The following is a 16432-nucleotide window of genomic DNA, read 5'->3' on the forward strand; positions in this document are numbered from 1 at the left end:
TGCTCAGTGGATGTTCTGCGAAAAGAAAATCGATAGAGGCAAACAAATATGAACGGAAATAGTAAATCGAAGGGGCTTGAAGAAACCTCGAGGAGCACCGTCCGTTTTGCTTTAATCTAATCAACCCGTCTGAATAGCTCCTCGGCATGTAATGGGGCCATTTATTATTAAGTGACAACTCAACATCGTTCAACTTTGAAAAGCACACACTTTGCAGACTCGGAAATTTCGTCTTTTTATTTGATAAACGTAACACACTTTGAAAAGGAAGACAAACGAGCAAGATCAGCAAGGAGAAGAAGAGAAGGAGGAGGAGGGAAAAGAAGAAAAAGAAGAAAAAGAAGACGAAGAATAAGGAGAAGGAGAGCGAAAAGGAAATATGGCGGTGCCGACATCGCACCGTGATGGCAGCGAACCCGGTATGAATGCCGAATGGGGTAAACCTGGGGGGTTTGACGGGGCAGATGTCGTTATTATAGCCCCAACCATGGACATAGGTTTCGCATACAATTACAGTTTAAATGATTCCCTCGATGCCAGTGGAAACGAAACAGACTTCGAGGTCCCTGTCTTTACACCGGAGTATCTCATCCGCGTGGTCACGCTCACGTCCATCATGGTGCTATCTGGACCTCTCAACGTCGCCGTCTTCGCCTCACTCTGGCGCGAACGACGTCGAAAATCACGCATCAACCTCCTCATCATGCACCTCACCCTCGCCGATCTCCTTATCACTTTCATCAACATACCCACCGATGTGATCTGGTTCTGCACGGTTCGATGGCTGGCAGGGAATGTCATGTGTAAATTATTAATGTTTATCGAGTCGAGTGCGATGTACGCCTCGTCGTTTGTTCTTATCGTGATCAGTCTAGATCGTTTCGCCGCCATCGTCCACCCACTCAGCGTCAGTAAGGCAGATAGGAGGTGTAAGATCATGCTGCGGGTGGCCTGGTCTTCGTCGGTCTTCTGTAGTATTCCACAGGTAAACTTAATCACGTTGTTCTTGAATTGATAATTCATACATTTAATTCATTTCAATGGAATTCAAATAACAGTACTTTATTCCATTTCTTTTCCCATATCAAGAAGATACTCAGGTAGAGCATTTGTAGATGCATAATGCAAATAAGCAAATTAACAGAATAACAGTTTTAACGTAAGGGAGACGGCGTTAAACAACTTGGGAAAACATCTTGCTTTCATTTCATTCAGTAAAGCAATGTGACAAAAAAGTGATGTAAATACAAACCCCCCCCCCCTCTCTCTCTCTCTCTCTCTCTCTCTCTCTCTCTCTTCTCTCTCTCCCTCTCTCTCTCTCTCTCTCTCTCTCATTGCCAGAATTATATCCATTGTCCAAAACCCATCCTCGTAATATTATGTTACACAACAAAATCCTATCATTGTCCATATCTCTCCCCATTTTTTTGTAATGGCGAAAGTGAAGATGAAATCAGCGTCACCCTGTGTAAGGATCAAATTGCAGAAATTCAATACTCAGAAGCACAGTGAAATAAATTGAATTCCCAATTTCAGAATGAAAGGAGTAATGGAAATTTTCAACTAATTCATTTTTGTGGCTTTCAATCTGAGTTTGGAAGTATTATAAGAGAAGAAAGTTCACTCCAAACGGGCGGGATACATCGGATGGGGAAAATCAAAGCTTTCATTCGTCTTTAAAAATATCGTCTGTTTAGAGCCAAAAGGGCCTTAACTCATATACCTTAATACATAGTTAACTGCCACAGGTGCATAACATACTGACAGTCTTCACAATCTTCAGACAATTCAGGAATTTTAATTTTAATTAACCAGACTTTGTAAAATACTTTACCAGTTTTAGCAGTACTTGTTAATCCCGAAACTACGCTGAATTGGAGTAGTGTCGTATTCGAGGGGTTTAAACACATGACTGCGGAGACGAAAGTTATTGTTTCGAACGCCATCTTGGCACTGGTGTCTTTTATCTAGACATTAATTGACTTTTGCCACTCTCGACTCAAGGCCGCTAGTGTAAAAGGAAAATGTTGAAGAAATAGATCGAATACCACACATAACTTAAGAAATGTTATAATCAAAGAGATAAACTCATGCAGTGTGGACCACAGAAGGTCAAAGATAACTATTTTAGTTATAGGTGAAGATATTTATGTCAATAGGAATCGGAATACGGACATAGTAATATGAATATGGCTTATATAATATAGGAAGTATATAGGAAAATAGGTCTGATGGGAAAGGACCTCCTAACATTCGTACCTGAATTGCATTGGTTGATGCATACATTTAAAATATTAAATAACATTCGGACGTGAGGAGGACGAAGAAATGAACTCAGACTAAACATAACATAGTGACATTACCAGTAACGATTAGACGACGAACAAATATGTATGCATAGAATGTCTCGTAAAATAATAAATAAATAATGAAGCTATGAATACTATGCTTGAAGCGCAACAAAGATTACAACTGTATAACATTACCCGATGCCCTTGATAAAACACATTATTGTTGGCAAAATGTATTTACATGACTAGCAATCATGGGTTCACGACGGAAACATCAGCGTTTCTCACATTTTAGCAATCATGTGTTCATGTAGATACATCAGCATTTCTCACTTTCACCGGTAACAAACATTTTAGCAATCATGTGTTCATGTAGGAAACATTAGCGTTTCTCACTTCCACCAGTAACATACATTAATAACTCCCATGGCCCCTCTTACTCTTGCTGTAATCACCCTTTTGTCATGTTTCTCTGTCGCTTTTGCCGCTAGACATTTAATCATCCATTATATTGAGGTTTCACACTCTCACAGATTAATGCTTATGGTAAGAACAGTTACAGTCATCCTTCTTTTTTTCCTCAATGTGATGATTTTACTAACTTTTATCCTATCTTTGCGATTACCTTTTCTATGTAAAAGTATTTTATGGAGCCAATTGTTGTATTTATAAGAAAAGTAGCAAAAATCACCCCGTAAAAACTACATCCAAAGAAAACAAAATCGAAAGCAAAAACAAATACTATAAAACAACATAAACAAAATAAACAAACAAAAATGCCGACTACTAGTCTTTTCTATGATTTGTTTGCTTCATTACAATATCTTTGCTTCATCAAAATATCTTTGCTTCATTACAATATCTTTGCTTCTTTACAATATCTTTGCTTAATTACAATATCTTTGCTTCATTACAATATCTTTGCTTCATTACAATATCTTTGCTTCACTACAATATCTTTGCTTCATTACAATATCTTTGCTTCACTACAATATCTTTGCTTCATTACAATATCTTTGCTTCACTACAATATCTTTGCTTCATTACAATATCTTTGCTTCACTACAATATCTTTGCTTCATTACAATATCTTTGCTTCACTACAATATCTTTGCTTAATTACAATATCTTTGCTTCACTACAATATCTTTGCTTCATTACAATATCTTTGCTTCACTACAATATCTTTGCTTCATTACAATATCTTTGCTTCACTACAATATCTTTGCTTCATTACAATATCTTTGCTTCACTACAATATCTTTGCTTCATTACAATATCTTTGCTTCACTACAATATCTTTGCTTCATTACAATATCTTTGCTTCACTACAATATCCTTGCTTCATTGCAATATATTTGCTTCACTACAATATCTTTGCTTCATTACAATATCTTTGCTTCACTACAATATCTTTGCTTCATTACAATATCTTTGCTTCATTACTCTATCTTTGCTTCATTACAATATCTTTGCTTAATTACAATATCTTTGCTTCACTACAATATCTTTGCTTCATTACAATATCTTTGCTTCACTACAATATCTTTGCTTCATTACAATATCTTTGCTTCACTACAATATCTTTGCTTCATTACAATATCTTATTAGTATTGATCAAAATTTGGATCTAATTCTACCAAGGCCTAAAAACAAAGACCATTACCACCAAATGACAAAATGCTATGGCATTTCTACTTAGCTGTTATTAGCATGTCAATACTATACCATGATGGCAAGGGGAGAATTATTAATCAATTTAGGCGCTATGGTTGAATTCCTGCATGATTAGAAAGGCACTAAGTAAAGTTGTGATATAATCCCGATAATGCTCTAATTATGATCAGGCCGTAATGATGGAGGTCTTTGCAATTTAGTTTAATACAGCAATTTGCGTGTGAGCCTGATCATACTCATTTTTAGCCCAGCTCTTGATGTTATGCGTAATTTCGTCATGATTTTTTTTGGGGTCAACTAAAATGGAATTGGGTTGTTATTGACGTAAACTAAGATCGCCTCCTCCAAAGTTTATCAACATAATTACATTCCAAAAAGCTTTCGCTGCACTATACTTTATCTCCCCTGGATTAAAAGGGAGAGCATCCTAAATGTCAAAATATAAATACAATTTTGTTTTCTTCTTCTAAGGATTACCGCTTCTTCTATCAATATAATTAACGTTTATTCGAGAAATGACACCTGAAGTCTTCAATACATTTTTCCAGTTACAACGTCTACAATAAACCAACAAAATATCGACAGAAGTGAGTGTATTCAAGAAATGAGAGCATCAAATAAACATGCTTCCGCTTTTTATACTTAAGTTTTCAGTAACGAACCTGTATTATATATTCATCTGTTCATCTTCAACTATCATCTGGTCCTCGAACTCACACCCGCTATGGAGATCGTGCCTTCTCTGTATGTGCTCCTAAACTCTGGAATAATCTTCCCGTCTCTGTCCGTGAATCCCCAACTCTTGACACTTTTAAACGTAGACTTAAGACCTATCTATTCAACACGAAGTAATTGTCCATCATCATGTCGTATTTATAACCACATGTCCTATCTTCTTGTAATCTATTTATTGTCTAATGTACATAATTATTGCAGTTTCATTAATGATACTTAATCTATTGTATTTACATTTTCATTTTTCATTATCATGTTATTGTTATACATTGTTAGTTAAGTAATTCGTCCTAATTAAGCGCATTGTTCATTTCACGTTTCTTGTTGATCCTTATTACATATTTAGTTTAACCGTACTTTTCATTTCACTTGTTTTGTAAAGCGCTAAGAAACTGTACTTATATACCAGCGCTATATAAATCTTAAATATTATTATTATATATTCATGCTAATTCAATTTTTTCCCTTCCCCCCTTAAATTTCAATATAAAGACGTTTTTATTTCACTATCAGGGGCAAAATGAAGGGGGGGGGGGGAAAGGCACCAGAAAAAGCAGTGTAGCGTTTTATTATTGTGACAGACAGTATTATCATTTATTATTATTATTACTTATACCGCGATTTTCCAATAAGCCCAAAGCGCTTACAGTAAATGAGTGTAGCAACCCAGCAAAAGTTATGTGATATTGAAATTTAGCTGTGTAAATTGGCATAATTATTATTATTGTTATCATTATTATTATTATGATGATGATTATTAACAGTATTACCATCATTAATTATGATAGTAGAGTAGGCCTCTTAGTAATACGTGTACCACTATCATCATCATCATCATCATCATCATCATCATCATCATTATCTTCTTCTTTATTATTATTATTATTATTATTATTTATTCGACCATTCATAAAAAATAAAGACGCACATACAATTGTTCGATATCTGTCGGCAAGAGTAAGATAAAAGTTTACATTGTAATGGCAGTAAAGTTACCATGTCTTCTCCTTCACTTTAAAACAAAATTTGGTGACGGATTCATGAGATTGGAGGGGGCTGTCATGTCCCCAGGTCCACTAGCTACATAATGATTCGATTGATGCTAAACGAAACGTCTCATCAAACCAATGCTAGCAAACATTATCAAACATCCTTATTTCAATATCCATACACTCGCATATATTTTTTTGCTCCGATACCACGACTACCTATACCTGCAATTCGAATGATCGGTCCCCTTTTGACTTCAATTCTACTAGTTTTTTTCTTCTAAAAGGTAACATAGACGTATTCTTACACCGTGAAAGTAATGTGAGGCCGCATAAAGAGGAAGTCACCCACATCACATTAGTGCGACCATGGGGGAGGGCTAGGTACTTCATGCCATGCTTAGCTAAATGGCGCAATGGTCCCCTGGCGCCACTTAAGGAACGCGTGAACAGCGCCCTCGGGATAACCTTGAAATGGCCGAAGAAACCATCGAGACAGATCGCACACTCTTCTTTGATTGGTCTGGCACTGAATGGTTCATAAACGTCTGAAGCGAGACGTCAAAAAGGAAAGAGAATGCGCTTGGAATCTATACGTATAGCAATTTAATCTGCTTTTCGTGAAAGCTCATTTCCACTATTTGTCGTTAATCTCTTTTTTTTAATGCACAATGAAAGGTCAATAACAAGAAGAGGAAGAATTAGAAGGAAAAAAAAGATGAAGAAAAACACGACCAATAACAAGAAAAAAATGAGAAGGTCAACAACAACACAACAACAACAGAAATAGCATTACCAGCAACAACAAAAGTAAAAACAGCGACTGGCTGGAATGCTCCCCAGGGAGTGGAAAATGTTCACACATTGTGTGCGGATAAGCCTGAATCCGATGACCGGGGTAATAATATATTTGTAAAGCGCTTAGTTACATCGTTGGATCGGTGTATTGAGCGCTATATAAAAAAACGGATTATTATTATTATTAACATAAAATGATAGGGAGCGTCAGTTCAAACATTTCTTTAGAACAGTGCAATTCGACAAGGATTGAAGAAGCGATTCTCCAACCACAACTATGTCCTAATTGTTAATATCTGGACGCATCATTGGTAATAATGGCAAAGGTGCAAAATATTATGATATTGCTTATCATGGGATAAATATGATTTCCGTATTATTGAGAAAAAAAACGATAGTTGCATTTTATTGTGTAACTATATTGTGGGTAAATGGCAAAAGTCGATAACCGTCACAAATTGTAACTGGTTGTTCAGTCGCTAAACTTAACCGTAACGCATTTGTAGCGTAACTTAATATCACAGGCTTACGCGTTGCCGATTGGAAAAAAGTTCAAATCACCTTTTGTGTTCCTGTGGGACCTAAAAGGTAAGATGGGGGCGGGGCGGGTAACGTTTAAAATAAAGTTAATTACATGAGGCTGATTTTATAGTCTATTTATATATTCGAAAGACATTCTAAAAATCTAAGTTTGTCCTACTTGACAGAAGGTAAAATGCATTAGTTTGTGACGTAGATCCGACAAATCCAGGCTCAAAACGCGAGAACGTTGTTATTCCAAGGGTATTCCTCCAAAGAGCACCCAAGAACCAAATTGATGGGCAAAAAAATGGCACAAAACTCGACTAGCTAGTTTCTTCTGTAAACGTCATTATTTAGTATCCGGCCCAACAGAATGAAACATTGATATTACCTGTTTAAGGAATGAAGACCGTTCCCATACATTATTGTTCAGGCTATGTATATAATGATATTTTAAGCAAAACCTTCTGTTGTTGCATAAGTGTCAACATTATAACATTGTTTTTTTTTCAGGACAGATGTATTTCCGTAGATTTATCTTTCGACCCTTAACAACAACAACAACAAAACGTGTCACGATAATGTTTTTAGCAACAAATGTGCCCATTATCAAAAGTGTGAGTCATCAACATTGTTATCATACTTATTAACCAATTTATAGCCTGAGTGCAGTATCGTCACATATCGCTCTATGTTATTTTCATGACAGTCACTTGAAAAATAGATAATACGAACATTACATCGGTTCTTATTTGTTATGTTTGTGAAAAAGATTTTCCCCTCCTATCACACACTATACTTCCCATTTCATTTCCTTTTCCATTGAATCTACTGTCTTCTTTTCTGTTATCTGCACGCAGATTCGCCATCATCTTTCTGTCTTCAATTTTAACCTTACCTCTATCCCGCTCTTTTTTGTATTACAATAGTTATTTTCTTTTTTTAATGATCAAATTATAATAATCGGCTTCAAAGCAACCTACTTATGCGTCTTTTAAGCAAAAGTTAAAATGGAACAAGTGAAAAATATAAATGAAATAACACCTCACCTAAACAAATACATTTACTAATAATTTGCACCAGTGGTAATACTCCTTCACCGTCGTAAGAACATCGGCCATTGACCTCCGACCAGTTATAATTATCACCGATCAATTGTTGAACAACTGTCAGCCATTCGCCAATATTTCCATGAGCGGTCGCAAATAAGTACATCTTTCCACAACCGATCGGCAACTCATCGACCACCAAATTATTACAAATTGGTTATCGATGGTTGCAGTTATTTTGGTCGTCGGAAGGCGGCAAATGGTATTGTGATTTATGCTTAAAGCGTAAAATTGCAAAAGCTATAGTTCAGATCTCTTTCAATCCCGGATCATGTCAACGACTGATAACATGCGGATTCATTTAGATTTATCCTCCCTGATATCAAATCAAATTGATTACAATGGATAAAGGGAAATATATGAGAAAGTTCGAGACAATGAGAAAGACCAAAGATCCCCAGCCAAATTGGCAACTCTGATTTCCTAAATTCGAACTGATATCCATTCTGGATGTCATAAATTTCCATCTTTAATCTAAGAAAATGTTTTTCTCAAACTTCCCCCGAAATACGCCACATTCTTCTACGTCCTCTAAAGGTAGTTCTCATAGGCCTCCGTATATTAAATGATACTCTTTAACCAAACATGAAGTCGCCAATTAGTGTTGGTGTCAGGGTTGAAACGTTTAAAACACTGTGTTTTTAAACGCGTTTAAAAACCCTTTTTTGATCGCCCGTTTTTTCTATAAACATCAATACATGATTCAAAACACCCCATAGATACGTACGTATACGTTTTTATATGCATTTTTTTTTCTTCTTCAAAGTGTTAATATTTGTTTGCTTTAATTACTTGTTTTGAATTTATTCTGGCTTGTACATGATTCCACCGTTGCTTATTCAATTACCAGATAATTAGAACTCTCACCACCCTGTCTCTCCTCTCTTCTCGAGTCCTCTGAACAGTTATCTGAGGGCTATAGCCAGGGGCGTATCAAGGGGAGGGCCGGGGGCCCAAGGCCCCTCCCCTAGCCAAACAAATGGGTTATAAATAGGCGGGTTTTTTTTGCTCAAAAGGGGGGGGGGGGAAGGTGTTGAGTAAAAAAAAAAAAACCCCCCCCCCCCCCCCCCCCCCCACCCCCGCTAATTCGGCCGGCCGGCTGAATCGCCGCTAAATATTTTCTCACGAATTCGGCTCCCTCTTGGGCCCCCTCTCTCGCCGTCGGCTGGATCCGCCCCTGGCTATAGCAATCGACAGCCCACGATACCGTCGGCCCAAGAGGATAAAGCCCCCGAGACCGATAAATTGGTCTCAATTGCCTTCTGCACAACTTTCCTAGAATTTTCACTAAACGAACATTGTCAATCTTGTAGAATGTTGGTCTGTTGGGATGTTCCTGTTTAAGATTTCAAGTCCTAAAACATTTTAATATGAGCCTCATTGAATTTAAATGCACATGCTGTAGTTTGGACCAAAAAAACGTGCATGTCTGCTCTTTTTGCCAGTGGCCTGACAGTGAATGACAGGATATAGTAAGGTTTCACACATTTGTATTTTTTTACCATTTCTGAAAATTATGTGAAAATGAAAGGAAAATGAAAAAACCCGATTTCTTTATATTTCATCACTCATTCTATATAGAATGCACATAAAATTTGATGTGCATCCGATTTTGTGGTTTGTTTTGTGTCTTAGGTCTGTTTGTCATGGTTCTCAGTTACGGACATTTCTTAAACATTTTTAAAACCTTTCTCTCGTTGCTTTCTCCGCCCCCTCTTTCCCTTTCTCCCCATCTTCTCCCTACCTCTCTCAACTTTCTCTTTGACCATGCATTCCCTGTCCCTCTCTCTCTGTCTCTCTCTCTTTCTCTCTCTCACTCCCACTCTGCCATCAATATCTCCATCTCACCATCCTTCACCACAGCTCTTCGTCCACGAGGTTGGCTCCCCACCGGAGGATCCCAGCTTCACCCAATGCGTCGACTACAACTTCGCCAACAATCGTCCTCGACTCTGGTGGCTATATCATGTCTTCGTTACCCTAGCCATGTACATTGTTCCACTCATAGCCATATTCGGCTGCTACGTCGCCATCGTCTATAAGATATGCAAAAAGTCGAGAGAAGGTGCGTAAACTGGTTCTAGGATACCTACCCCTGGACATCCACCCCCGGATAACCACCCCAGTCAACTACCCCCTAGGACAACTACCCCCTAGTCAACCACCCTCTAGGACGACTACCCCGGGACAACTACCCCCTAGAACAACTAACCCCGGACAACTACCCTCCAGATAAATACCCCCTACGACAACCATCCTCTAGGATAACTACCCCCGGACAACTATCTTAGGGGTAAGTTGTCCTTGGGGTATTTTTCCGGGGGTTAGTTGTCCTAGGGGGTAGTTGTCGTAGGAATAGTTGTTTGGCGGTAGTTGTCCGGGGGTAGTGTTTCCGGGGGTAGTCGTCCTAGAGGGTGGTTGCCCTAGGGGGTAGCTGTCCTAGGGGTAGTTGACTGGGGGTAGTTATAAACCGGGGTGGATGTCCAGGGGGTAGGTGTCCGGATACGGCGTACAATCTATCACATCTATTTTATGTTCACGCTAATGCAAATAATGTGGCATCCACTCTCAAAAAGTGACTAAAACAGTCATTTTGCACTGGAATTCATTATAGTTTAGATTTGAATCAACTCCACACAATATTACCCCTAATATATTCTCCTCTACATGGAGGGAGATATGACTGTTGGATTGTTGGGATGGTGGAGGATAGAAGTTCATTCTGTCCACCCTACACTTCGTAGATAAGATAGCAGGTATCTGCAGAAGTACTTAAAACGTGATAACGTTATTGCGTGAGTCATCGTTACAAGGCACCATATCGAAATTCATGCCTAACCTCTTTAGATTATATCTGAAATCAAACTTCTATTGATTACACAAATAATATATGGCTGCTCATTAATACGCATATTTTTACTTATCATGTAGGCCTACTCAGATGTCTTTTTTGTGCTAATTGAATCAAGCTCAATTAAGCTTAATCAAACAAATGCATATAATTTGAAATCTACGTAGGCCTATAGTGTCTGTCAATTTATGACAATAATGTGACTTTACATGATAACCTCAGTTTTGTTTCCTGAGTCACCGAATTACATACCTTGACTGCTACATCATTTTTGTATCCACCTCCGGAACTTAAATACTTCCGGTTTACGGTGCACGCATTCGGCTCGCGGGTGGTACATATGCATGCGCAATATACAAATCCAAAAGCCATTTCTCGAATTCTCTCTTGTCGGTTGCTCCTGATTTAATTTGATTTTGTAATGAGTGTTCCAGAATAAATACTTAAGGAATCCCATTGCATAGCCATGATTTTGTAATTGTTCTTTCGGAGCAACTTTTTCCAGGCCGAGCGCTCGGCTGTGTAGGATTAGTTGGCAATTTTAGCCACGTCACGTTTCTCATTCAGGGATATCTCTAAAGGGGTTTTCGTTTAATTTTGTGTGACCAGCACACAGCAGATTCACAGTATCGCACCATGTTCCAACTGACAATTTAGTTTGTAAAAAATAGAAAATTGCTTACGTTATATTATAAAAAACGAAGTAAAAGGTACCCACAATCGAACTATATTGTAACGAGCACATATTGCTCGGTGATAACTGACTAGTGTATATTCCTATTCCCTTAAGCCCCTGTTACACATATCTTTTAAAGTGGACTGAGGCCGCCAGGGACTTTGAATCATTGTTCAGATGATAGAAAATGGTGCTAAGGTAGTGACTTCAATGATAGATGTACAATTAAAGATAATCTGAAAGTTAGAGTGAAAACAAACTACTATTAATGATAACAATTGGGAAAACTGATCTGATCGATTCCTGAATTATCCCAACTATTTTAGTATAATTTAATTAAATTGAAGGTGCATGTAAATCGTCACAAAGTTATGAATTGGCTTTATATATCATTCCAAACATTTAAGTGTTGAAATATTATTTCATGGAAAAACGGTTAGGAGAATTGTAAAATTAGTTGGGAGAGAAATACAGTTGCCCAGTGACGCCTTCAAAGAAAACCATAAATATCTTTGGTGTTTGAGAATCTTTTCAGAACATTTGCATGTTTAATACACTGTAAAAAAATAATAGTCGAAATAACTCAATAAAATTGAGGAAAAGAATTGCCTTATTTTTAGTAAGTAAATATTACCTACGGCATCTTAAGTAGAATTTACTTATTTTGCTGAATAAATTTTTACTCAGTTAAATCGAGTTACATTAACGTAAATAATTTAAATATTGTAATAATTTTAGATAATTAAAAAAAAGCTATGATTACATATTGCACGATTTGGTACCCATCTAATCTAACAAGTAACATCCACTAATCATTCACTACTTCTATTTAAGATTAATCGTATATATATATATCTACCACCATCACAAACTATTACATACGCTTCAATTCGACACATATTGAAAGGCTCCAAATTTTATATATACTTGATCGTAGCATCTTAAAAAAAAATTGGTTGACAATTTCCTGAAATATCAAGTTTTGATTTGTTTTGAACTGGGTAACAATTAAAAATTGTCTTGTCTTTGCTTAGCCATGTTAAATGAATTAGCAAATGTTTTAAAGTCCTTAAATTTTCATTCAACCACAAAAAAGAATTGTTTTATTTAAAAAAGAGTTTAATTTGGTCTTAATGAATATTCATAAATTATGTAAATATTTCTATTACGCACTGCATCGGTCCTTACTTTAAAAAGATAAGAATAATCAACATAAATTGTTTGAGTAATACTTATAATTTCTGATTTTGAGTTAAAATTACTAAATTAATACAAGCTGAAATTACTTAAAGTTCTTATGTATTTGATTTTACTTAAATATTCCACGTATGTTCTACTAAATTGAAAGTTTGAGTTAGCAAGACTTAAATTTAGTGCGTAAGTGGCAAAACTAATGTTTTCAAGTAAATTCTACATGGAAAAAATACGTAAAAATTACCAATGAACAAATTCTTTTTTACAGTGTACAGGGTTAATATAGTAGAAGGAAAATAATAAGTAACATTTCATACAAAACTTACCTTCAACAATGTTACCGGTTCACTTTAAAGTGACCCAATCACTATACTCCGCCATGTGTTAGCCACTTACGACGCACTGTAAAATCTCTTCAATGCAAGGAATTGCACATTTTCTAGGTACACTGTGCAAATCAAAAAACTTGAATCATTATCATTGTCATTTCCTGCTCTAGTAAAACTTGTCGCTTTTGCTCCTGGCTTTTTCTGTACGCTCTTGAGCCGAGGACGAGTTTGAGCTACCCGTAGGTTAAAGGTAATACAAAGTTTTGGTATGGGGTCATGAAATTGTTTCAAATGACGCACATGCGGTCCTACAATATTCAGTGATCGTTGTCGCGGTTGAAATCGAGTCTAAGTTGTGAAATTTAAATAATAAACTCTTTATGTTGTATAGCTCCCTCTCAAGGTCAAGCTATTTATTAAGCTACAAAACAATGTTTCTTGACTAAAATCTACTGATTAGTTGTTCCCGTTCGGAAATTATATATCACAACTACATATTCTGAGATTTTCATGGTCGCAGCTACCATTGTACGGGCGTAGGCACTATTTGAAATTCATCAAAATTTACTGGGAGCACCGGTAATTTTTATATTCAATTTTTCTCGAAAGCAGAAGTAGTTTAGGGGCTAAATTTTCTAGTGCTTATAATACATCCACAGGGGCATCCAAATATATCAAAATCGTAAAGAATTACCATCCACCCAATTTTCACAATTTCCCCAAACTTTGTATTACCTTTAATGAAAGTCTTGTAGGCGAGACAGACTCGACAGGTTTATGGATTTTATTTAGCGATGGCGGATAGCCACAGATCTACCCTGGTTACCTCATCACATTATACAGTAGAGGCCTCTGAAATCAGTTAGAAACCCACAAGGGATTACACGGACTAGCCGCTCAAAACAACACATGTGTTGTTTATCTCGCTTTGTGATCGGGGGCTGTTCCGCAAGGCGAATAAATGCAAATAATTAGATATTCATAACTGTATAATGCAACGCCTGCGTGCAACCCTTTGGCCTATATTATTTCTTCAATTCCGGTGACCTATCAATATTGCATCCATACCAATGATTTATGAAGAGATCCCGGTGGTTGATACCGCTAGGGTTGTTTGAGTTGCGGAGATGTCGAGGGAGATTGTTACGCCTCCATCATTAGGAAACAAAGCTGACAATACGCATTATTCATATCATTTAGATAAGAGCATTAGTTGGGGAATAATTTTTGATTCCGATAGAGATATCACAGTAGATATATGCTGTAAATGCTCATCCCAAAGTACATTAGTGTAGCTTTTCACGATACTATTCATACTGTAACCCTCTTTCGTAGGTTGTATTGACAATCCAATGTAGAAGCGATAAACAGATCCACATTTTAATGAATTAGTTCAATTTTTTTGCCAAACATAGAGAAGATGGGTCGAACACAATCCAAGTATAAACAAAAGAACAGCAGCAACATGTGATGCGTTCTAAATTATTTTCAACTGCACCCACTCCTGCAAACCTGTAAACAGTCACTTACTTCCCATCCAGTTTATTTCACCGTAGAGATCAAGCTATTGATGTCTTTCAAAAAATCTTAATGTGACAACCAACCGATTTGTATACCGAATTGATTATTTCGACTTCAGAAGAAGTAGGATATTATGTGTCTATTTGTCCTCATCAATAAATTCAATTATACTTTGCCTGCAAGTTGTATTTCTAACGTTTAACCTGAATTATGCAAGCCAGTCGTAGAGACTTTCAATAAATCTAATCGATGGCAGTTTCAAACCCGATTGCCTTGGCTAAGGAAATCATGTTGTGGTTACGTAATGCCATTGTCATGATCGCACACTTCAATAGGTGATGCGCGTTGCCTCAGGTTGATTTTCGAAAGTCTTTTCGATTATGTGTATCATTTATTCTTAATTCTGCCAAATTACTTTAACTATCTTGCATCATTAAATCCACTAGCATTTGAATCAATGGTTTACGTTGATCATTTGTAAATGTATCGCAATCATTTGAACTTAACATTTTCAATCTAACGATTCCTTCCATGCAGTTACGAAGGCTTTAAAGAACGGCAACCATCCTGGTCTGCGTCGCACTGGTTTGGACCGGCTTCCACGTGCTCGCATGAAGGCCCTACAGCTTACAGCAACCATCGTAACCGCTTTCATCATCTGCTGGAGTCCTTACTACATCGTGAGTACATGGTATCATTTCGACAGTGGCTGGCAGTCCGAGGAGAAGAAGATGCTCAAACCAGAGTGGGTCATCGATGTCCTCATGGCCTTGGGATACTCCAACATATGCGTAGATCCGATCATCTACGGGCTCTTTAGTACGAAACTTTGGCGACAGTTACGAAGCTGTTGGAAGAAGAAGTCTCTCTCAGACTCGCGATCGCCCAAGACGATGACGAAGAGAACACTTTCATCGTCTCATTCGACGGTGACCAGGGCGACGTCGGTCAGGTTTGGGGTCATGACCTCTGTCCACTCGTGTCCGCATGAACATCCGGGTATTGAAATGAGTCACATGACCCAGACAAGAGTTGACAGCGTATCGGACTGAGGACAGCGCAGAGACTTGCGACGGAAGAATTACTTGGTAGGGGGGGGAGGGTTTAATTACATGGATGCTTCGTCTCCGAGTGCCTAGCGATTCATTCATTAATGTGATGCGCCCTGTTTGTTATACCAGACTGCATATCGCTTATGTCTGTCAATTGTCATGTGTTTAATTAAGTAAGGCACAATTGAACAAAAGTTGTGGAACGCGCTATTCCAATCCTCCCGACTATCGGATCAATAGTCACTATGAACTGACAAATACCTGAATAAAAGAAAAGGAAGAAATTGCTAATTTTTACGGAGCAAATTTTATTTGGAGATATCCTATGGTCTTATGCACATTTCGCTTCATATATGATTATACGTGAATGTCGGGCATGTATTTATTTACTTATTCGGTATTTCCTTCGAAGTAAAAAAAACAAACCAATATATTCAGATTCAACTGGGATCAACCTCTTTTTTTTGGAGAAACCATGAAAAACTTTGGTAACAGGTAAAGCGTACTACTTATCGCCGGTTTGAGTTATCGTGGATTTGATAGGTAAAGATCACCCCCCCCCCCAATATCACCAATATTCTTTTATGAATGCATATCCCCCTATATTGACTAACAACCCGTACCCCTGGGACATTTGCCCCCCGGACAATTACTTTCGGACGTCTAACCTCTAAAACAAAAACTACCC

At 37.4% G+C, this 16432-nt stretch overlaps 1 protein-coding gene across 1 annotated transcript; it reads left to right on the top strand.

Moving 5' to 3' along the window:
* Positions 1–374: 374 nt before the first annotated feature.
* gnrhr1 (gonadotropin-releasing hormone receptor 1) lies at positions 375–16033 on the top strand. The gene is given in 3 exon segments (NM_001123518.1): positions 375–985; positions 9985–10186; positions 15230–16033. Coding segments are annotated over 3 exon segments (1323 nt in total). The 5' UTR covers positions 375–379; the 3' UTR covers positions 15745–16033.
* The last annotated feature ends 399 nt before the right edge of the window (positions 16034–16432 follow it).

Source organism: Strongylocentrotus purpuratus, unplaced genomic scaffold (genome assembly GCF_000002235.5).
Source record: "Strongylocentrotus purpuratus isolate Spur 01 unplaced genomic scaffold, Spur_5.0 spur5_scaffold_9, whole genome shotgun sequence".
Taxonomy (NCBI): domain Eukaryota; kingdom Metazoa; phylum Echinodermata; class Echinoidea; order Camarodonta; family Strongylocentrotidae; genus Strongylocentrotus; species Strongylocentrotus purpuratus.